Consider the following 25,410-nt stretch of genomic DNA (forward strand, 5'->3'; position numbering starts at 1 on the left):
AAGAAAAGGCAGGTTTGTAAACCTTAGGTATCCACCATTTATGACCATTTCAAAAATAAATTGTGTTTCCCTTATGAAGCCAAAGAGGGGAATCAGGACAAAGCAAATTGTGATGGCCCTAGGTAGTGTGGACTGGGCGAAGAGAGTACAACAGAAAGGGGGCTACAGGCAAAACAAACCTAGTCAAGGAAACATAATAATAATAAGCAAGGGGGGCCGAGCACACCAACAAAAAAAAGCACAAAAGGGGTTACTGCAAAAAGATCATTTAATGACTGGGATAGTCAAACACATCCAACGTTTCGGTGCTAAGCCCTTCATCCCAAAACGTTGGATGCGTTTCACTATCCCAGTCATTAAATTATCTTTTTACAGTAACCCTCTGTATGCTTTTTTTGTTAGTGTGTTCGGCTCCCCCTTGCTTATTATGATGTTTCCCTTATGAACCCATCACTCTTCTTCTTCCAAGATGTTCTTAACTCTCTTTTTATACTCTATCCTTTCTCTCTCTCTTCGATATTCTTGTGTAACCCCACCCCCACCTCAATGGGGTTATCGGGTTGCTGTAAGAGGTTAATAGCAAAATAGCATATGTATGTATGTATGTATGTCTTTATTTGTATAGCGCCATAAAATGTACATAGCGCTTCACAGTAGTAATACATGTCATATAAATAACATAATATAAATAACAGATCATGGGAATAAGTGCTTCAGACATACTGTAAAAGTAACATTAAGGAAGGAGTCCCTGCTCCGAGGAGCTTACAATCTAATTGGTAGGTAGGGAGAACGTACAGAGACAGTAGGAGGGAATACTAGTAAGTGCGTCTGCAGGGGGCCAAGCTTTGTGTCATGTGTCCATGATTATGTTGCGAACCACCGTGTTACCACAGGTATACTGATATCACAGGGGAGTATATAGGATAGGAGGAAGATTCTGGAAGATAGGTTCCTGGAGGACAAGAGGAGAGGAGCCTCCGGGAGTGTAGATAGGGATGATGTTCATGAAGTAATAGAAGAGATCAGGTCCCCCCTTTGTTTATTATTTTACAGATAGAAACAGTGCCCTTATTGTGAGGATCCCAATTAAACACACAGGTACCAGATAGGGAGAAGCAGACAAGCCATAGCAGGCCATATGCAAAGGGTCCCCGAGTGTCAGCGGATCAGTCCTACAGCCGGATCTATAATAGTATTCGCCTTAATCAGTAGGGAAGAGGTAGTTCCCAATTAGGGACAGAATATAATCAGTACCTTCTCACAACTGGCTAGGATACCTGGAAGGGCCCATAGAAGATGGGGTACAATGTATGTTACTCCAGATGGGGCCCCGAATGCAGAGGACTCTCGTGTCCATGGAACAGCTCTACAGTCAGATCCAACTACATATTCTCCTCAATCAGTAGGGAAGTAGCAGTTCCCAATCAGAAATCAAGTATAATCGGCTCAGAACCCGCTTGAATCCCAGTAAGGCCCCACAGTAGATGGGGTACAATGGATGTTACTCCGAAGGGGGGAGGGGGGGGCTCTGTCCAGTACACGAAATGCATCCAAGTAAATGCACCTCCCTTTGAGTGTGGGCACCTATGGAAACACAGTTTTCATGAGTAGCTACAAGTACATAAACTACTGTATGAGTGATGTATTCCCATGCCTGGGGACGTGAATAAAAACCGAGTTTTACTATAAAAGTTCCTGGCGCCCGTCATTGTCCCCTTCCTATCTCATCGCCCAGCCGCATGAATCTAGCACCCTGATTTGAGGTCAACTATGCTGAGTAGCCAACTCCGGCACACCGATGTAAATTCCCTAGGATCCCGGCAGGGAGGGTTCCGCGTGTTACATTATATATCCAGGAACATTTGTTTTTCTTTCATTCTCTTCATACAGGACGTACTTGAAAATGAAAGGTAACTCTTTAAATATATTATTTCCTGGTAAAACATCTTATACTAAATTACATTCCTTGTCAGCATCCCTCTTATTGACTCCACAAAAATATCATTAAAACATAATTGCTGGTATTTTTTATGATCACTTCCAGGACATGGTACAGTATTTGTTTCTCACCGTCTAAGATACCATCAACGAGTATAAAGAAACAGCACTACACATAGTTATATTGGGAGTCAGTCCATAGAAACGCAGACGATGTTGAGTGCATTGAAGGCTTTTTTGATATCGTAGGCTTTGCTGACTTGTCAAATTTTGTTACGAGTATCATACTTTTATAAACATTAGAGAAAACACCATAAATGTTTATTTCACACGTAACATTCAGCAGTTACACAGTGCCTGTTACACAGCATGCATTTTTGAGTAATGTCATGTTAATGTTGGCATTCTTCACACATGGAAAAAAACAAATCTAAGGTGATAAAAAAACAATTACGTAACTATTACCGGGGAAATTAGCCCCAATGAGTGCTATGAGCCAGTTTAATTAAATACCAAGTAGCACACCTGCAACATGCCTACAGTTTGTGTTTTGTTTATTTTTTTGTGACGGTGTTAGGTTCATATTGTAAGTGCAGCTCAGAGAGAAGTAAAGATTGTATAGCAATTTATCAGCATAGTATTATATGAGACCTTTTTATAAGAAATATCTCAGTATCTGGATTATTATACAGTACCTCACTGATTGTGTCACGGGTAAGAATTGTTCCTATTCACTAAACGGTGAACTTTATATTATGATTTACTGTAAGAGGCTTAAACTTTGTCAAAGTGCCCTGTGAAGCTACAGTACATAATAAATATTGATTTCAACTACCTTCACAATGAAACTTAATTCAGCTGACAACATCCTTTTCAGTTATATCTTTAGCATTTGCATACATTATAAAATAGTTTTCTCTTTCCATTCTCATGTTACATATCCCGTCCTTCATTCCAACTCCTGTTTGGAAAATGTCTGTAATTTAGAAGTCAACAGTCAACGTTTCTTGGTTTATAATAAATTCCATATATATGTTTTTATAATTTATAGGACATCTACTTGGACTTTCCCATGACGACTCGAAATTCTGCGAAGAGAACTTTGGCTCACTTGAAGATAAACGTCTTATGTCATCTGTGCTGACTAGCATTGATGCTTCTAAGCCATGGTCAAAATGCACTTCAGCGACAATCACTGATTTTCTGGATGATGGCCATGGTAAGTACTATACAAATATTCTAATGCACAAACTGTCAAACAAGTTAACATAAAGGTATTACATCATTTTGATTATAATAATTGAGAGTTATCAAGCCAGTATTTCATTTATTATCATACAAACCTTTTATATTAAAAGTCCATGTTGTATTGTATGTATGTCTTTATTTATATAGTGCCATTAATCTACATAGCGCTTTACAGTAGTAATAAACATGACAATCATAAATAATACAAATAACAGATCGTGGGAATAAGTGCTTCAGACATAAAAGTAACATTTAAGAAAAGGAGCCCCTGCTCCGAAGAGCTTACAATCTAATTGGTAGGAGGAAAATACAGATACAGTAGGAGGGCATTCTGGTAAGTGTGTCTGCAAGGGGCCAAGCTTTATGTATCATGTTTAGTGTTAGCCACGGAGCTACTCATATGCTTTGTTAAGCAGGTGTGTTTTAAGGTGGGTCTTAAAGTTGGATAGAGAGGGTGCTAGTCTGGTATTGACATTGAATGTGCACTATGTCAGATTAAATGAACAATCTATGAATCTGAGAACATTTTGACATTTCAAGCTGCCCATAACTTCCTAAACGTATTTAAGATAAGTAAAAGCAGCTCCAGTCTGCAGACCATTATCATGTCTCCAAGATTATATCTTGAGCCTTGCTGCCCTTTCTCCACTGTAATCATCAGCAGGATGGATTTCACTGTTGGTGCTTTAATCTGTCTGCATTTTTTTGGTATTAGTAGTGGACAGTTAAAGTTAGAATGTGCCATTGCAAACTGGAACATAAAGAATCACTTAACTTCACAACATGAGTCTTAGGGGTTAATTAATTTGACTATGATATTGTCAATGCAAAATTGTCTACAAATAGCATGCAATATGATGCAATAACAATCCGTGGTTTTCTCTTTACTGTATTTGTATTTATAAAAATCACACAGTTTGATATCTTATTTGCATGCGTTTTGTCCAGTTTGCTGCAATACAGTCATGAAACTGATGGAAATCTCACCTCCCTCAGGCAGGCGAAATATGGCTTTTGAAAAAGAGAGAGTGTCTATTCACTTATATATTGTGCCTCCAAATAGATTAACTGATGCTCCACATGGGGAAATACCTGAGATACAGTACTGTACCTGGGAAATATGCTTATATCATTGCATGGGCGAGATTTCTGCATAGGATTTTCCATGGCAATGTGCAAACTCGCAGCTTAATGAATAGTCCATGAATATGTACATTTGTGAGTTGGCCTCATTTGCATACCACGTGGACTTGCATAACCAAAACCATGTAAAAAGCAACCATTTTCTCACTGTTTGGACATATGATAAGGGTTTATTGAATATGGTCAGGTGCAAATCCATATGAAAATGTCCGGTTTCATCTGGAAATTCACTGATTTTAAGTTTAACGAATAGGCCTCTTGGCTTCCACTCTAAAAACCACGACTCCTTATTTGACCCTTCTTGATGTAATGCTATAGCGCTGTAGACATTGTATCTCAAATTAGTGAAGCCGCAAAACAATGTTAAGACATTACAATATAAATACAATACTTATAGACACAGACTAACTTAGTCTGATAAAGGAATCTCCCTGAAACATTATGCCTCCTCACTGACTTATGTTTTTGATAGTTTCGTTTCTTTATTGAAGTCACAATGTGATGTCTAAGGCTACGGCCTCGGTGTCGGTGATGCACGCGCGCCTGCCAGGCTGGAGGCGCATGCATCTGTGATCCCAAGTTTGTGCAGAGCTACAGGGGGAAAGACATAGGAGGCGTGACGGTGGTGTGGTGGGTGGCACAGCCATGACGTCACCCGTCAGGTTCACCCTCATTGGCTGAACTGCGAGGGGCGTGGCCAGAGCTCCGTCGCCAGTCCTGAAGACAGTTTTACTGTCTTCAGAGAAATCTGGTCACGCAACGCGGCGGCCAGGGCAGCAAGCGGGCCCAGCCCAATTGAGGGGCGTTCTTGTCCCTGCAGCATATACCATAGCGCGTGCTGCATCAGGCGCCAGGGACCTAGCCTTACTATACTTTAGTAAATGTGGGGGCGCTTAGACCCAGATTGACTAATCTGTGCTAAGCTTTAGCATGCCCTAACTCTTATTAACTTGATTGAGAGTTAAGGTGTGCTAAAGTTTATCCCCCTTTAGTCAAATCTTGCCTTTAATCCTTTTTAAAATGACAAGTCTTTTTAAAAGTAATAGAAATTAGGACTGTATTACTTTGTCATTTCTAATGAAGACAGTATAGTTGTAATATTGTAATCTAAATATATATTTTTTACATTTATAATTATTTTGGAAAAGAAGTATCTGTTGTGCATAAATAGCACCAAGTGTTGTACATCTTGATGTCACCACATTTAGAAAGACCAATCTCCAGGGATTGCGTCCGTTTGCTCGCTTACTTGCTGTCACTACACCAATTGCCAACAATACCAATTGTTAAAAGAGAACTACCACTATTGGTTTGGAGGAAACTTCTCCTCTTCATCAGGGGTTGTGTCCTATCCCCCCGTGGGCACCTAAACCCCCTCCACAGGGAAAATACCACCAACAATCACCTCCTCTACTCATCCAAACAAACATACCCCCCCTGTTGAGTAATGGCTGCCAGCCCTATTAGCTAAATTTGGCTAATAGGGCTTTGGTCACTATAACTACAAAATTATTACAGTAAATTAAAAAAAATCATCAATATGAATAATACAATTAAAAAAATTAATTAATATATTTTAAACATAAGGCCATTGATTGTCACTGTGGCTTCTTAGGCCCTCTCAATGGGAGCCTAGATAACCACATTGACAATCAATGAACAGCTATAATAAAATTTAGTAGTTTACCCCATCCTGGATGAAGGAAATCCTCACATTCAGAGCTGTAGTCTCTGGAACCAATCCAAAAAAGGTCTGATCCCCAACCATTAAAAAAGTCATACAATTAAGTCAAGGCCCGATAGCCACTAAAAAATCAAAAATTTAAAAACTATAAAATACAAAGCCCGATGGCTGAAATAAAAAAAAAAAAATTAAATCCCAAAATAATTCAATGAAGATCCGATGGCCTATTTGTGATCCATGGGCCTGCGACAGATTATCCTTAACGTGACAGAAAATCCTGGATCCTCTGTTGCTCCTCTGTTGATAGAAGAATCTTCTTCTGTGAGTATTTCTTGCTTCTTTTTTTTTTTTAGAAGATGCCTTCTTTCTTCTTATTCTTCAATCTTCAGCCACCAGATGTGATCTCCATGTTCACTTCCGATCAATTGTGAGGGCCCTGGTCTTTTATAGTAGCCATCACTGAAGAAGTGTCATTAGGACACATGGTAAAGCAACCATTCAAATTGCTTGCTGTACCATATGTTTCCCTCCATTTCTGCTGATGTCCCAGATTTTGACAACCAGGGAGAGCTTGGTTGGCAAAATCTGTTATGTCATCACTAAGGGAGGGAAGCATATGGTACAGCAAGCAATATGATAGGTTACTTTACCATGTGTCCCAATGACACATCTTCTGTGATGGCTCTAGTCACTATAAAAGACCAGGGCCCTTGCAGAAGACCGGAAGTGAACGTGGAGGCCACATCCGGTGGCTGAAGATTGAAGAAGAAAGAAAATGGCTTCAAGGAAGAAAAGAAGCATGACAATGCCTTACTTGCCTTTATAGCCTTAATGGTAAGCTTGTCCTAGAGTCTCATGACTATATGACCACTTGGCCTGCTAAGGCTTTATCATGTAGTTAAAGGTGTTTTTCAGTGTTAGATTTTATCGCATTCTCCTTGTTGATTTAGCTTATCTTGCGTATGTATGTAATGACCATTATATACATAGTCAAGGTAGCAACAACCTTGAGTAGGTAATGCCAAAAATTACCAAATTTTTCTTATCAGCCAGGATCCGATAAATATCGATACTTGATGTCTAGCACCAAAATAACAACATTTGTGGTATTTAGTCATTTTGGTGCCGGCTACAATAAAACATGTGTTATGTTTAGCGGTACAATGTTGATTACTTGCACCATAAAATAACACCTTTTTTTGCCTATAATACTGCATTTTTGCCTTATTCGAGTTTGATGAATCATGAGTGAGTCCATATGTCCTCTTGGCTTCGATCCGTATGTGTGTTACCATATTTACAGGGATTTTCTGTCCTAGCAGCAAAGTCAACTATTTCCCAATGTGTGAAACCTACATGAATTGGGCCTTTATAATAAATGAATCCCAGAACTATAACTATTTTATGGTTGTTTTTTTATTTTGTTCCGTAGTGTTTAGTAAGACTAAGACACCTTTCTATCAACCACTGGGCATATCATGATAATTAGTTCAGTTTCCTAAACATAAACATGAGTTTCTACATGTGGGACTCATACAACATACCAAAGTGTATAAATATGTATTTATTCTCACTTAGTAGAGAGTTATGTATTGCCACTATGGCCCAAGAAGTGTATATGACTCTGAAATTAGAGTAACAGCCAGTTTAGGGACTTTACAAATGAAACAGAGGCTTGCATACATTAACGTCGGACATTTAGTGCTCTACAATCTGCCTGAGTTCATGTCGAGATCAGTGGCGGAAAGAGTCATCGGTGGGAGAGAGTCCTTAACGCCGTGGCAGCGATTAAGGGAACCCACCCAGGCAATGATTGCAGAGTTGGGCTCGACTTCCAATGTGGACTACCTTCCCTGTTAGGACCACCTTGGTGCGCTCCCTCCACCACCTAAGGTTAATGATCCACACCACAGATTGGAGCCTCTGTGCTGAGAGGGGAAGTTTAGAAATGCTGTATCGCTGTTCCAACTGCTAAAATAAATGCTGGGACAGCATTCCTGCGCTTGGACGATGGGCCCCTAAAGGTGGTTGTCCCTGGTGCAGCCAAATCGACTGCACATACAGTATGGTAGTTCCACTACTGATCGTGATACTGCTCTGTTTGAAGTGGTTTACAACAATAACTCTGGCCCTATACATATTGAAGTCAAAGCTAATTAATACACTTCACTAAGTACTTGATCAGATGTCTTGCCATTTGTGCTGATACTTTACTGACTCGGCGGTACCTTGGGAAAATCTATTTATTTCTCCATTTCCAGTACATGTATATTGGACTAGAGATCCCATTTGTCTGTCCTGTTCTATTATGTTCATCTCAGCATACACTAGTAGTGTTTAACAACAAAAAATACTTTATTTCCAAAGACATGCATATCAAATAACAACCATATAGTACCATGAAATTACTGTGTACTTTGGCTAAAGAGTCAGATAAGGTAAAGCAGTATTTACTCATAAAGAGAGCAAAATTATATTCATTAAATTTATAAAGACAATTCTTTTTTGTCAAATGGTATTAGTTTTCTGGCACACAGTTAATTATTCTGGTAAAAAAAACAAAGCATATTTCCTTATCAGACTTAATAACATTACCCAAGGTCTATGGCAGCAAAACACTAACGTTCAGTGCCAAATAGTTGTGTGAGCTTGGTTACTGATGTAATGGAGTTTGTTTAAGGACACAAGTGGAATGCACTGAAAGTTAGAAAATGTTGTATAGAGAAAAAAAAAGTAATATCATTTATTTTTCCAGTTGCTCAAGATAGTTTTACATACGGTTCTAAATACCCTGCTACCCATCATCATACAAGTGATCTGTAAAATATTAGGATCAATGTTCTACATTTCAGTCAGCTAATAAATACATCAGTTGCCAATAGGTAGTAGCAGCAATGGCTATCCAGCAGAGAACCTGGTTGAAAGCCAAAACACTAGAGATGTGCAAAACCGTCCAAAATGCATTCACCAAATTGGAACCATTTGTTTTCCCAAGTTCAATTATCTTCAAAATGTTTTACCAAGCTTCAAAGGGCTAATAATATAGTTGCCAAATTAGTAGGCCTATAGCAAAATATCACCAGAAAGTGAGTGAAACATGATGTCTGTGCCCTATTTATAGTCTTCTTAAGCAAATGGAATGACTTAAAAGAATTTTGGAAGCAAACATTGCGGTTTTAGAGACTTCACAAGTTAGCATAACAAATGAAACAGCAATGCACACTTAAAGCAGCAGTTCAAGCTGCCTTTTAAAAAAAAATACATTTCCATTCAATACAATCTACACACTGACAAGTAATTAGCTAAGTTGCAGATCAATCCGTTCTCCTGTTACCGATCGGCGAAGATTCTGCTCGGGGGTTTCACTAAATCGCTGTCAGTGCAGCAGAATAGGACCCAAGATGCAAAGTTGTATGTGGAAGATCATGTAACCAGGCAGTCACTAGATACAATTGGTGCACTGCTAGGGAGAGGAGAGGGCTCAAACAGGGCACATTTTGCACAGTTCGTGACCTCAGGTTTCTCACATTTCTAACAAACCAGCTTCTTGTTGTCCTGGCGAAAGAAATTGAGCTGAATTAGCTACTCAAATTTGAAACAAGTACTTCTGACATGTAGTCATTTTTACCCACTTAAATCTTTCTTTGGCATCATCAGTAATAGAAAAAATCCTCAGCTAAACAGCTTTTCTAGAGAAATTGCAATATTCAATTTATTTTCAGTTTGACAATTGTAATGTGCAAACTAATGTAATAATGCTTTGGGATTGTATCTACATATTTATTAAACTTCAATCTCTTTTTTTATATTAAAAAAAAAGCTTTAGAATTCCCAATAGCTAGTCCACCTTGGTGCTACCTTTTCTATGTATTTATTATTTATTTATTTATTTTATTTATTTATAAAATATTTTACCAGGAAGTAATACATTGAGAGTTACCTCTCGTTTTCAAGTATGTCCTGGGCACAGAGTTAAGACAAATAATACATGTTTACAAATACAGTTACATAATGAGCAGGGTATACATTATATACAAGACATTGCGTGCACAGTTAAAGATAATATATATTATGGGCGTATGAAACAGTTACAGACCAGATTAAAATGTGTGACAGCCTTAGATTTGAAAGAACTTAGACTGGTGGTGGATGTAAGAGTCTCTGGTAGGTTGTTCCAGTTTTGGGGTGCACGGTAAGAAAAGGAGGAGCGGCCGGATACTTTGTTGAGCCTTGGGACCATGAACAGTCTTTTGGAGTCAGATCTCAGATGATAGGTGCTACATGTGCATTTTTTAGCATGTGTTTTGTAGCATATTGTCTTACTTTATACTATATGTTTTCAGTAGCGGTTTTGCCTTGTAAACTAGTCACAGATACAGTATAGTAAGATATTTTTTTTAAAACAAATAATGAGACAATGTGTACTTCATCGACATTGGTTTCAGACTTGTTGATGCACTTAATATACAGGTATAGTGATAAACGAAAAGGGTTCAGTGGTATTTCTGCAGTGCACCTTCTTCAGTATTGCTAAAGTAATAATGAAAAAATGGTAGGTTATTTTAAAACGTGTGTTTTCATGATTACACAGTTACTGGCTAGATTGTAACAAAATATTGTTACTAAACTCCTTCCCTGCCTACCGTGAACAGAAGAAAATGGATTTAGTAAAGTATTGTCTTGCTCGCCTACTGACAGCATAGGGGTTAAAAGGAATGAATCTATGTCATGCAGTAGATCAGACGCATAGCTTTATTATTAATTTCAAGCTGAATTATGGCACTATTACAAAATATCAGGTTTTCTCACATCTTTGCCTGGAAACAACCTACATGTAAGGTTGAAGTAGATGCAACCTGCAATCAATACAGTCTCATTATCAGTATTTATTTCCTACAAATATCAGAATGCATTATCTGAATTTTTCTTAGGAGTTTGTGAATCCCTGTGTTTGTCACTGTGTGATTCAGCTGCCGAACACTAGATAGGTAATATCTTTTGATACAAGGTTGCATTTCCATTTAAGAAAAGTAACGTATTTCCTTATTGTTAACTCTGACGCGCACTATATGTATTGGATAGTCAGTGTAGTATTGACATAAAATGGCCATTAACAATGATATGGGACAAGCTTGAAGAAATCCTCAATTCTTCAACAAAGGGTAGATGAGGTCACACATTCTATTCAGTAGTTTACAGAAGTCTGTTTTCACATTGGCCTTTATGCTTTACCAACACTCTGTTTTAATGTTCCGCTTTACATGCGTGCTTTTTTTTCCATAATACCAACCTCTCATTTCTAAAGTTGGGGCTGTTTTTCAAAGTCAGCAGCGGGCACAACGGCACGAGTGTTAGCTGTTTCCGTCCCTGTGGAATTTTGCCAGACTGCATTCTTTAAGAGCCACTACAGTTTTGTAGCATTCCATGGGGGCGGTTGTTTCTGTAGTTATACCTTTTTTTTTTCTTAGCTAGAAACTGCTGACAGTCATTAAATCCCATTTAGAAAGAATTTGTTGTAGCCAAGGATATGGAAAGTATTAGCACAGACTGATTTCCTAGCATGACTTTAATATTTTAGGTGGTATGAGAATACTAAATCTACTTATTGATTTCAGTCTGCTGGCATCAGAGTATCACTCAAATTTATTTTTCTCTGTAGCAACTTGTGACAACTTAATCAGGATTTCTTTCTGAATCTATTGATGTTTTTTTTTTTTTTTTTTTTTAACTGTCGTAGTTTTTTCACATGTATTCTCCTCTGAGTTTCAAATTACTCTCTTCTAGATTTTTCATGGATACAAAAATGTAATTTCTCATCTGGTAGTTTTTGACATACCGTATTGGCCTGAATATAGGGCTATGTTTTTTTCCCTAAAAATGTTCTTCCCAAAACTATACTCGTATTATATACGCAGCCTAACACCTTTTATTAGGTCTGTATTATAGTGCCGGCGTGTGCGCGCGCTAAGCCTGGCACACTCCTGCAGCCACAGCGATTGGTGGTTATCCCTGCCGGAGATTGGGGAAGCGATGAGGAGGCGTGGCTGAAGCGTCATGAAGCTGAACCACTTCACGTGATGCTGACATCACGCGGCCACGCTTGAAAAGACAAAAAATATTTGTCTTTTCAATTTGCGGCCATGTGATCGCGCTCTGCCACCTTCAAAACTTTATGGTTGTATTATGTGCGAGGCTGTACTATATTCGGGCCAATACAGTATTTATCCATTCTTAAAATTGAAGTGTTAGAAATTCCCTTATTCTATTTCAATAACAGCATTTTACAGGATAATCCAGTTATAAGTATTATTACATTGGTAAAACTATCTGAAAGCTTCTTAAACGTACAGATCACAAGTCACAGAACAACTGCTGATTCACAATGACTACTAATAAGGCCTTCAATTCTGTCCTAAATTGTATTAATTATATCTTCGTTATTCTATTTATTACCAGCTATGAAGGAGAAAAGTGATGTAAATTATTACTTACAGCAGAAAATCAACATACAGCAGCAGGTGTGGCATGTATTATTGATACATAGTTATCTCATGCACTGCCCTGTGTCCATATTTGCAAAACAAACAAAAAGTACTTTCCGACTCATTTTGCAGTTCAGTGTTGCTTTGCTCTATTAAAAGAAGCCACTAATGTATTGATATGATCAGACATTTCAAGTGTGCTTGTCAGATGTTTAGTCTTCAGAAACATTATTATTGTTTAAAAAAAAAAAAAAAAAAAACATAAAAATAAACATGGGAAATCTAATCATCCAGACATTGACTCTTTCAGGAAACTGCTTGCTTGATCAGCCAAGAAATCAGATCTTGGGGCCCGAGGAACTTCCTGGACAGAGTTATGATGCCATTCGTCAGTGTAAGCTTGCATTTGGGCCTGAGTACACTGTGTGCCCAGGTATGGATGTTTGCTCACGTTTATGGTGTGCAGTTGTTCGCCAAGGCCAGATGGTATGTTTAACCAAGAAACTACCTGCTGTTGATGGAACACCATGTGGAAAAGGAAGAATATGTCTTCATAGCAAATGTGTAGATAAAACCAAGAAGAAATATTACTCGGTATGTACATGGTTAAGTAGCCTTGAAACGTATTTTATCCATTACCGATTGTTATGCACCTTGCTGACTGCACACTAATACTTTTTACTTTACACAGTATTATATATATATATATATATATATATATATATATATATATATATATATATATATATACTGTGTGCTCATTTGTGCTGGGTGATAAGTGGGGTTGCAGACCTGCCTAAGACATGCAAATGAGCATACAGTTATATTTCCATTATATATATATATATAATATATTTATTACAGGGAGTGAGGAGGATATTATGGATGCACTGGTTTGAATGAGATTTCCATTATAACTTCTCTTTTTCAGTTGCTCATGACTCTCAAAAATTCACCAAGTGTAGGTCGGATTGCCAAAGTGAATTTATGTGTAAAGTTTGCGCACAATCGGTTGTATCAATTTAATACAATTTTATAACATCATTGTGAGGTATCTATGAACAATTTCATAGTGAAATAATTAATGAAAGAGTCCTTGTTATAAATTGCTATATACTGTATGGCCCATAGAATAAAAACCATAGAAATTCGATTGAAAAAAACTTTGTTAAAGTGTAGTTAAGGTTTGTAAGCAAACCCATCAAAAGTCGGGACATTTCGAAGTTATGGTGACACGCAAACTTCACCTCCATCCCATGCTTTGCTGATGTCATCATACATGATGTCACAAATTACATCACATATGACATCACAAATGACATGATCCCATCACATCAGAGAATGTGGAATGCGTCCCCAAAGAACCAGGCTTCCATTTCTCCTCCAGCCCACTCGTCAAACATCAGGTTTTTCTGGGCCCTTCGTGCCAGGGCCGGCCTTACCTCTTGTGGCATGCTGGCAGCGGGGCCCCTCCTCCAGGCAGCATCATGACATCATGGCAGTATGTGACGTCGCGTTGTCATGTGACATGGGATCATCATGAAAACATGACGCTGCAGAAGGAGGGGAGACGCTGCCGCTCCAGAGAAAGTTAGATCTCCCCTAAACACCCACTCCCCCCCCCCCCCCAACACACACACAATAACACACCTTGGTGTGAGCAACAGAGCAGTGGTCCAGCACCGGCCTTGGGACTCCCCAGTTCCCTCGTCCATCTCTCACCTCGCCTCATTAATGTTATACATGTCCATGTTATACCCTCTAGATTGTAAGCTCTCACGAGCAGGGCCCTTCTTACCTCTTTCTGTCTGTTTGTGCATGTTTGTCGTCACGTGTATGTAACTGTTTATGTTTTTGTAATATACATAACTCTGTGCCCCATTGTACCGCGCTGCGGAATATGTTGGCGTGTCACAATTAAACGATAATTATAATAGTGTAAATATTATGTGTGGCAGACCCTATTTCATTTAGGGTCACCAGTAACATGTACGAAAACGACATCCAACTCTGGAAAAAACTGACTTGATATATCCTGATGCGACAGGAAACTAACCCATGCTACAATCCCTGAGGGACATCAGCCCGTATGGGGGCTATGTCCCCACCCTGGGGCTCTGCCCCATCTTAAAGGCTTGATGTGCAAAAACATGATTTGTTAACCCCCACAAAAGGAGACCCCACCGTTTTGTTGAAGTAAAATAAGGCCGCAGCTTTATTTAACAACCTTGAAAATGAAACTGTCAGCCAGTCCACTATGCTTACAAACGCACTACTTCCCTCTCTGAAACCTGTGAAAACCAAAAATATACTGAAATCTAAAGACTGAAATGAAACCGGGTGTAAATGTCCCTGTAAACAGAGGCATGTCATCTCTAAGTTGCTCGTTGCAGTGCACTGAAAATTATAACATAATGTCCCCATAAACAGAGGCATGTCATCTCTAAGTTGCTCGTTGCAGTGCACTGAAAATTATAACACTTACCAGGCACTGTACCGTGTTGTACAAAATAAGGTACTTTTAACACTACAAAATTCCACGACCTACTGTACAACTTGCCATAGCGCCCTTAAAAAGATACTCACTTATTTGCGAGTACCCCATAACAAATTACAGAGAGAGAGAGAGAGAGATGAGAGAAAAATGGATAAAAAATCACTAATAATAAGTGATCAAAAAACACTAAATATGGCAAAAATAATACCAGTGGTGGTGCTAAGGGGAAAAATATATCAAAACGCTAAAAGAAGAAGACCCACATAAAGCACTGTGATAAATAATGAATGTAAAAAATGTTTTATTAAGGACTCAAATCAAAAAATGAGAGAAACCAATAAAAAGCGGGGATCAACAGAAAACCTCATAAGAAATATAGCACAAAACCCATAAATATAATCAGAAAATGTAGGGACACACAAAAGAAACGAATTAATAACCTACTGACTTGAAGGCAGCATTTAACACAGAAATGCCCTAACACAAACAGTGGGATCTAATTAGTTCCCATTTAGAGTAATGACCTACAGGTCTAAGAAGCTCATATATGCATCATGAACATGAAGATACACATGGTAGAACAGAACTGCTGTGAGAGCCGATCCTGTGGCAATATGCAGTCAACGAAAAGCATACATATAAGGGTGAAAAAATCAAATCCCTATAATGAAACAAATACCCAGGAAATGCTGCAAAGAGCACAATATTAAGTAAGCATGTGATGCTTAATAATCAGAGCAAATTCTCTAACATACTAATAATACAGTAGTTGAGAACATGTCTACTCCTGGGTAGTTGAGATTGATAGGCAGCAATCCAGGACTGAGCCTCTTACCTTTCAACACAATCATCCTGCATTGATGAGACAAGTGGCTGATTGCGCAGGGCTGGCAAACAGATGAGCGGAGCGTATCTGGTGCATGGAGCACATTTGGTGATATGGATTAATTTACCTTTATCCTCACTTTCACTCAATCGCCAATCAAGGTGTTGCTCTGCCATGTAGCCAGACATACAACCTGCTTGCTATCCGCTATCACTCTAATTGTCACTACTTCAACTTTCTCTTATTACAAACATATTATTGCTGCATGGAAGAAGTGTATTTTGCCAATCCCCGCTAAAACTACACAGATATGTCTGGGACTATATCTACTGACATTCTTATATGCTAACAGCGCTTAGAAAATCTGCCATACAGACAGCAACCGTGTTGACACACAACTGCTACAAGTTATCTTTCCGTTGGAGATTACATGTGTCTACCTTTTCTTGTGGCTTTCATGTTTCAAAGTGTGGTTTTAACCACTGTGGTATTCATCAATCTCAACTACCCAGGAGTAGACATGTTCTCAACTAGTATTAGTACTGTCACGGTAGCCCAGGGCTTTTAACACCATTTAAATTTAAGGGATCGATCACAAGGCAAAACAAGGCAATGAAATAAAATGAGGTTTATTTGGATAAGACCTCGGAAACACACAGAAATACAAAATACAGAGAATATACACACTTACTTTGGGTCTGGGGTTAAAACTAGGCTGCCCAAGGTGCAAGGCACCTGCTTCAGCAAAGGCTTACCTTGTCCACTCCACGGAGCTGGAATAAGCCTGGAACAGGTAACTTCACTCCTCAGAACCAGTCCTCAGCTTGGCTAGGAATTCCCTGGCATCAAAATGCCCATGGGAACCTTACCAGTGCAACTGGACTAGTCCCAAGACTATCTATAAGTTTGAGAAGACTGAGAGAGCAGACAAATGATCTGCAGCAGCCCCTTTTAGAGACTACTGTTTTACATGGACAGAGCCTTTCAGCCACACAGGGCTCATCTTGCTGATGATGTCAGAGGCAGGGGGCATGTTGAACCAGCTCGGGATGCCCCATGGGCGGGACATCTGTTCTGGTCAATAGGAAAAGCACCTACGATCGCCATCTTTTCCTTACCCAGCCCATTGCCTCCTGCTGTGCAGGCGCCACTGCATCCAGCAGACCAGAAGGTCCCCCCTCTCCCCCCCCCCCCACAGGGGGTCTCTGTTCTCTGGACTCAGTACTCCGCCCTTCCCCAACCACTTAGCACCCCGACACCTCTCAAGATCCCGTCTCCTCTTTGAAGCTGGCAACTTAAACATATGGCCAGGCTTACTGCATAGAGCCTTATAGTAAATGTAAAAACACCATGTCATAGTTTATTACAGCATACATTTTGGGGTACCTCATATTCGGTTGGGGCACCCACAATCCCAATACAGGCTCTGGGATACCTTGGCACTAACTGGGGTACCACCCTTAACCTAGGGATTCACTCAGCTACAGGGATACCTGTCCATCCCTGTGCCTCATTCACCTTTCTGAGCTATGCGAAAGCAGGGTACCCTAATGGTAAGTTATATTTTTAAGGGAAGGTATTGCCGGGGGCTATATGTATACATATATCTGAAAATCAGGCATGAATGTTGGATACATTCAACATCAGGGAACTGGTAACTCTGTTCCCTGACCTGATATGCCCATTCTGACACCACTTTCTCCGCAAAATCCCCTTTATAACTCAGGCACCAGAAATCCGTTTGATTGCATGCCCGGAAAGGGAAAAAACACAAAAAAATACTTTTAATACATACAATACCTTGGATAAGTACAATGTTACTGGGCCCAAGGGCTAACTCTCTTGGACCCTTATGGACGGATCAGGGGTAAGCCAAACCGGGCTTGACCTTTATTGAAAAGCCTGGTTACCCCCTACATTCACAAGTATGTTAGAGAATGTGCTCTGATTATTAAGCACCACCTGCTTACTTAATATTGTGCTCTTTGCAGGCATTTCCTGGCTATTTTGTTTCATTATAGGGATTTGATTTTTTCATCCTTTTATGTATGCTTTCCTTTAACTGCATATTGCCACAGGATAGGCTCTCACAGCAGTTTTCTTCTACCATGTGTATCTTCATGTTCATGCTGCATATATGAGCTTCTTAGACCTGTAGGTCATTACTCTCAATGGGAACTAATTAGATACCATTGTGTATTTATCTGGATTTTCTTTTTTTTGTGTGTGTGTATATGTGTATATATATCGTATATATATATATATATATATATATATATATATATATATATATATATATATATATATATATATATATATATATATATATATATATATATATATATATATATATATATATATATATATATATATATATATATATATATATATATATATATATATCCAACAGGCTATAATCTAATTATAGGAAGAGATTTCACACACCTTGAATATGGAGTACAATTTTGGGCACCAATCCTAAGAAAAGACATTATGGAACTAGAGAGAGTGCAGAGAAGAGCCACCAAATTAATAAAGGGGATGGACATTCTATCTTATGAGGAGAGGCTAGCTAAATTAGATTTATTTACATTAGAAAAGAGGCGTCTAAGAGGGGATATGATAACTATATACAAATATATTCAGGGACAATACAAGGAGCTTTCAAAATAACTATTCATCCCACGGGCAGTACAAAGGACTCGGGGCCATCCCTTAAGGTTGGAGGAAAGGAAATTTCACCAGCAACAAAGGAAAGGGTTCTTTACAGTAAGGGCAGTTAAAATGTGGAATTCTTTTCCCATGGAGACTGTGGTGGCAGATACAATAGATTTGTTCAAAAAAAGGTTGGACATCTTTTTAGATGGGAAAGGTATACAGGGATATACCAAATAAGTATACATGGGAAAGATGTTGTTCCAGGGATTTAATCCGACTGCCAATTCTTGGAGTCAGGAAGGAATTATTTTTTTCCCTTAATGGGGTTTTTTGTTTGCCTTCCTCTGGATCAATAAGTAAGTATAGATATAGAATAAAGTATCTGTTGTCTAAATTTAGCATAGGTTGAACTTGATGGACGTACGTCTTTTTTCCACCTCATCTACTATGTAACTATGTAACTAACATTCTGAACTCCCTGGCGCTTCTAACATTACCTTTACAGCTATATAAAATATAAACAACTTCCTTTTGCAAATAATTTCACACAGTGGCTGACAGCTACCAAACAGCCAGGCAGACCATAATAATTAGTACCCCAATCTGGCTTGCTTTATTATGTTATCAATCATGCATTTCCTCACTTCCATCTGACAGTTAATATCCTTGTGAACATGTGCCCCTCTATTCCACCTTTATAGCTGTAGGCTAAGACTTTGGCCAACTCAATATCAGGACAAGAGTGATGTCCCATGAGCTTACTGTACCTGCCTCCTACTACTTTAGCCAATCATTACATTCTACAGTGTATAGGCTTCTTTCAATCTTGCAATCATGCTTATTGCTATCATTACCATGCAATATTACCCACCACACAAAATTGTCCCTGTTTGCATCTACCAACTAGACCTCACCACCCACTGTTTGAGGTTGCCCACTTAAGAGTCTTGAAGTACCACAGACATCTGCTTTCAAACTTGTACCTCAGAGAGAAGAAATGGGTAGTGAGAATGAAATGTATATATGTATATCTTTTTATGTTTATCTGTTAAAAAATGAGTGGGCATTTACTCATAAAGATTGTCTGTACATTGCAGGTTTCTAGTCATGGTAACTGGGGCTCATGGGGTCCTTGGGGACAATGTTCTCGAACATGCGGTGGAGGAGTTCAGTTTGCCTATCGCCACTGCAATAACCCTGCTCCAAGAAACAGTGGGCGATACTGCACAGGAAAGCGAGCCATCTATCGTTCCTGTAATGTTATTCCATGTCCAGCTAATGGTAAGGAGGAGAAAAATTGTATTTGTTGACAGAAGTTGTGAAACTCCTATATGCGTCATTTGTATATAGAGCAAATGTATGCAGAGCATTACAAACTTATTATAAAATAACAGACACAATTATGATACAATAAGTGCAACAAACATAAAAGTCAACAATACGACAGGGGATCCCTACCCTGTAATAATAATTTGTTCTTGTATAGTGCTTCTAGCTTTACGTAGCGCAATACGGCGACATTTTACAGACACAGTCCCTGCCCCGTGGAGCTTACAATCTATGTTTTTTGGTGCCTGAGGCACAGGGAGATAAAGTGACTTGCCCAAGGTCACAAGGAGCCGACACCAAGAATTTAACCAGGTTCCCCTGCTTCAAACTCAGTGCCAGTCAGTGTCTTTGCTCACTGAGCCGCTCCTTCTCCCTCCACCACAGAACCTAAAATCTAAGTACAGGCAAACCCCGCATTAACGTACGCAATGGGACCGGAGCATGTATGTAAAGGGAAAATGTACTTAAAGTGAAGCACTACCTTTTCCCCACTTATCGATACATGTACTGTACGGCAATCGTCATATACGTGCATAACTGATGTAAATAACGCATGTGTAACAGGCTCTATAGTCTCCCTGCTTGCGCACAGCTTCGGTACAGGTAGGGAGCCGGTATTGCTGTTCAGGGCGTGCTGACAGGCGCATGCGTGAGCTGCCGTTTACCTATTGGGCGATATGTCCTTACTCGTGAGTGTACTTAAAGTGAGTGTCCTTAAACCGGGGTATGCCGGTAGTATGTTAGCAGGCTTACAGGGCAGCAGGTGAAGAAGTGGATGGCAGTGCCGTACAACCATGTCTCTGGGTATAAATACATATGGATTGGTTTTGTTTTGGATGCAAATCAGGGGGAGGCAGGGGGAATTAAATGTCAATTTAGATGCAGTTCTGCCTTTTCTAAAAACTTCTGCATAATAAAATTCATTGGAGATGAGGCTTCTTATAAATATATATGGACCTTGAAAGGAGTGCACACCAACAACAAGCAAAATATGTTAACAATGGAAACGCCCTAAAATAGCGTCATCTACAATTTGTTTGCTTCAATCTTGATGGTTAGATTTATAATTTTCTTCATTGTCCATATACTTATGTCTGAATCCTTTAAAATAATACATTATTATTTAGTGTTGCCCATTCATTATTTCATAAATCTTTTCAATCCACTAGTTACTCTAGAGTTGCATTAATGAAAACCACTGCCTAAAGTACGGGACATGGAAATTATCATGATTGAAAGTGGAAACAACACAGCACTTCTAAACATTGTTATTATTTCTTAAGCAAACTCGTTACGGCAACAGCAATGTGAAGCAAGAAACGGCTATCAATCGGATGCTAAAGGGGTAAAAACATTTGTTGAGTGGGTCCCTAAGTATGCAGGAGTGCAGCCTGGAGATGTGTGCAAGCTTATCTGCCAAGCTAAAGGAACAGGATACTATGTTGTTTTTTCACAAAAGGTAATTTTATAAGGTCAATTTTATTTTATAAAATGCATCTATGTCAATCTTTCACATACAGTATGCACATGGATACTTGTAGACAAGAATCAAGAACACATATGTAGGTTTACCTTACGCAGCTATGCAATTTTTCCAACATACTGTAGCTAGGGATTGGCCAGCTATTTCATGCACCAATAGTGCATTTCATGCACTTCATCTCTGGGTACAGAAAAACAATAGAGGTGACCATACATTCTGACACATGTAGCCACACTTAAACTAGGCTGAATATATACAATGTGATTCCCCCTCTCTGTCTCCTCCTGAGAACCTGAACCTAGAAGCTTCTACAGCTATATATATATATATATATATATAAACTAGTGACATCACAGGTCACCATGCCTACAGTGGGAGTGGCTATAATTATACTTAATATTCTACACCAGGTGGCAGGGGAAAAAAAATGTTCTAGAAGGTGGGTGTGGCTAGGTTTCTGTCTAGTCACTGCATCATGTGATAAGAGAGGGCGTTACACGTTCTAAGAACATCGTGTTAACCCCTTAAGACCCTTAAACTCCTAAGTGAACATTGTAATCCGAAAGGGGGCTTACAATTGTTTGAACAAAACTGTCAGTCTTTCGTTCCAACGTGAACCTTACTGAGAAGAATAAGGAACGCCTGTGTTTGATCGAAACATTGACAATTTTGTTCAGTAAATTGTATAAATCGTGAGTACACATATTCAACAATATTATTCTAAAGAACTATTTGTATCTTAAAGCAGCAATTCCCTTCAGAAGCCTATAGGAGTTTAACTCATAGGGCCTTGGAATGTGCAGAAGTAGCGGAATGAAATGTGAGAAAATACGGTATTCTCTATTGCAAACTGCTTCTTCTAAACCATTTCTAAAAAGTGACGAACTGCACAGATTGTTCTTGCTTTAGAAGCGGAATGACCTGAGGTTGTGCTAACTCCATCCCCGGTCTGATTTATGCATTTGGCTTTCTCAGCCAAAGCCATATTTCAGGCTGTAGATATAACTTGTGTAACAGGTTTTCCCTCACCCACTGGGAGATTTCACTGTTACCAGGATTTGTTCTGCTGTTCACCTGATAGGCTTACAGGATACTGAGTGTCCACCTGTGGTAGTGGAGATGAACAGGACATGCTTTAGGGTTCTTCTCAGTTCTTTTCTTTGTGCAACGCCTCTATTATTCGCAGGCCCCAAAGGCACTGGGTGCAGTCCCTGCAGGAAAACCCTCCGGTGCTCCCCCTGATTAACTGCACTTTCAAGCTGGAGTATAAAAGAGGAACAGATCTTTATTGTTCATCAGTGTACATCAGGTACACTTCTTCCATGAGTCCCTGGACTCAACCCAAGGAGCTTGAGGCCCCAAAGGTCTATCTTAGCTCCTTTATTCCCTGGTGGAATATGGGGTAGTACCCCACTCTCCTGAGGGAGAGGGTCTCTCCAACACTCTGAACTCTCCAGGTACCAGATCCACAACCACTACATTTAGGCTCCTTTTGTACCCAGGGTGAAGGTCTTAGGTCTGAACCCCTGATAGGGTAGAACACTGGCCCTAGGCTCAGCCCCCCTGTCACTAAGGGAAGATGCTTACTGCAGGGGAAAACCCAGATTAACCCTAACACTGCCTGCACTGGTACCAGGGCTTATGTGATTGGCACGGCAGATTAGTATTCAAGAGGATACATGGCTACACTTGCAATACCAATCTCGCCACTCTTTAAGTGGTGTTAAAAAAATGGGATTTGTTAGAAGCGGTTTGCATAACGGAGCTACTAAAATACAGGTGTGTGCATAAAATGGGAGTTTGATTCTTTTTCTGACAAACTGATGGGATTGTCAGAGCAGGAGTGAACCCGCTTCTAAAAAAGCCGTTTACACACGATTTGGACATGCGATAAGGGTTTACAGAATAGTAAAGCATGCCAATCCGCTTCTAGAGAGCACTTTAGAAGCGGTTTGTCACACTTTGCCAGAATAGGCCCTATACTGTTAGACCAGTATCTTGTCCCCTGAATATGTGTTGCTCCTTTCTAAAAACAAAACTAAAAAAAACAACCAAATAAATAAAGATGAGTGTTAAAAATCATGTTTTTTTGTTAAATCTCTAGCTTCCGAGGTTACTTTGATAACCTTCAATCTGAACTGGGCTCTAGTGGGAGCTTCATTTTAACTTCCCTCGTACTTAATATTTCAAACACTTAGATCTCCTGAAAAGAGCATTAGAATATTAAAATAACGGCAAGGAAAGGTCTCCTAAAGTGCATACGAATAATTAAATGGCGTGATTTGCTGCATTAAAGAGAATCAGACTGAAATGTCAGAATTATAGTAAGAGTTCTTTTTTATGATTTTATTCAGAAAATAAATGTCACCTTGCTTTCTACATCTCAACATGCTTTTTAAAGGCATGAGCCATTGCGTTTTGAATAAGACTGCTCTCCACGGCAATTATGTATATGCATGGAAGGAATATAAATAACTTTTTTTGCTTTGCTTTTTCACAAAGTTTCCCATCTTCCTGTTAACCCCATAGGTTACTGATGGCACCGAATGTAGACCTTACAGCAACTCCATCTGTGTAAGGGGTAAATGTGTGCGCACTGGCTGTGATGGCATTATCGGCTCCAAGCTCCAGTTTGACAAATGCGGTGTCTGCGGAGGCGACAACTCCAGCTGCACCAAAGTTATGGGCACCTACACTACTAAAAGGTACTAAGCTTTCCATGAAATCTAGGTTGTGGTGGACAGAAATTGTACATAGGATAATACTTTTACACAGCAGTGTTTTGTTACAGTAACTTTGTTTTTTGTTTGTGCTGAATTTCAAAATCAGGGAAAATTTGACAAGATTTTTACTCGAAAAATGTTGTAAAGTGGGAGAAAGTCGATAGTTTTTCCCTAATAGTTCACAAAGCAATTTTGGAGATGTTCGCACATCTGCACCTAAGTATATTTTCTTGCCTTCCCAAGAAATGTAGACTTTTCGCAATAATGGTACAATTAAGTGAAAACTGCAAAACAAAATCAGTCGTAAGTAGTGATGGGCGAATCTGCCCAAATCCATTTCCCGGATTTTCTCGCATTCTCCCACCAAAATCCGTTTCGCGATGTAAAATCCGCAAACGGATTTGGTAGGGTTTTAATCCGCGCGGATTCAACTAAAATCGCCATTGGATACCACTCGTTGACGGATTTGTAGAATCCACTCTGCGGATTCTGCCACTCCGTCAACGTATTGTGCAATCCATGGAGTGTATTGGCAATAATAATAAAAAAAATCTGCAAAGCGCGCGTCGGCCTTTTTTGAGATTGATCCGCTAAAATCCGTGGACCAAAGGAACCGACTGATCCGCTGCGGATCCAAATTCGCCCATCTCTAGTCATAAGAAAGCAAGTTGTACATACTATACATCTGTCATTGAATTGGATAAGAAATGCATGTCAGTGTTCATATTGGTGGACTTTTGCTTTAATGTGCATAATCAGCATTTATATTATAGCATTTTCCTGAACAAACAATAACAACTGAAGATTGGCTTGATGACAGAAAGCAAATCTGTGTACAGCATTTTAATATAAACACAACTAATTCCACGTATTTTAAGGGAAATAAATATTTATTGTAACAATACCAAGTGAGTGACTGCTAAATAATGCATGGTTAAATGTCACTTAATGTGCAATACATGTTTATGTTGATCCATTAGAGATATGCAAAACGTTGAACGTGCTCAGGCAAAAACATTTGCTTCAATCCAACAATTTTGCTTAAAAACACTAAAAGTGAATGGGCATTGCATGTTCCATGAATTTCGATTAGTTTTTCTTTCTACATTTCATCAAACTTTAAAATATATATTTTTTTTTTCAAAAGGCACGGTGTTGCTATTTTGCTAAGCAAAATAGTGATTTTTTACAAATGTGGGCTGCTTTGCTAGAGCTTTCGCAGCCAGAAGTTTGATCGAAACTGATGTAAACTTGTTTGGGCAAGTTTGATAGAGCCTGGCACGAAGCAAATCTCAGCAGCAAAAACAGGGGCGCTCAACTCCAGTCCTCGAGCCCCTCCAACAGGTCAGGTTTTCAGGATATCCCTGCTTCAGCACAGGTGGCTCAATCAGAGGCT

General features: G+C 39.2%; 1 protein-coding gene across 1 annotated transcript in view; it reads left to right on the forward strand.

Moving 5' to 3' along the window:
* Positions 1-25,410, forward strand: part of ADAMTS5 (ADAM metallopeptidase with thrombospondin type 1 motif 5) — a 64,410-nt gene that overhangs the window by 27,647 nt on the left and 11,353 nt on the right. Inside the window, exons 3-7 of the mRNA XM_075593932.1 lie at positions 2,993-3,160; positions 12,809-13,092; positions 19,577-19,760; positions 21,092-21,267; positions 23,821-23,996. Of these exons, the coding sequence (XP_075450047.1) occupies positions 2,993-3,160; positions 12,809-13,092; positions 19,577-19,760; positions 21,092-21,267; positions 23,821-23,996 (988 nt within the window). The remainder of the gene's footprint in view (positions 1-2,992; positions 3,161-12,808; positions 13,093-19,576; positions 19,761-21,091; positions 21,268-23,820; positions 23,997-25,410) is intronic.

Source organism: Ascaphus truei, chromosome 3 (genome assembly GCF_040206685.1).
Source record: "Ascaphus truei isolate aAscTru1 chromosome 3, aAscTru1.hap1, whole genome shotgun sequence".
In the NCBI taxonomy this organism is placed as follows: domain Eukaryota; kingdom Metazoa; phylum Chordata; class Amphibia; order Anura; family Ascaphidae; genus Ascaphus; species Ascaphus truei.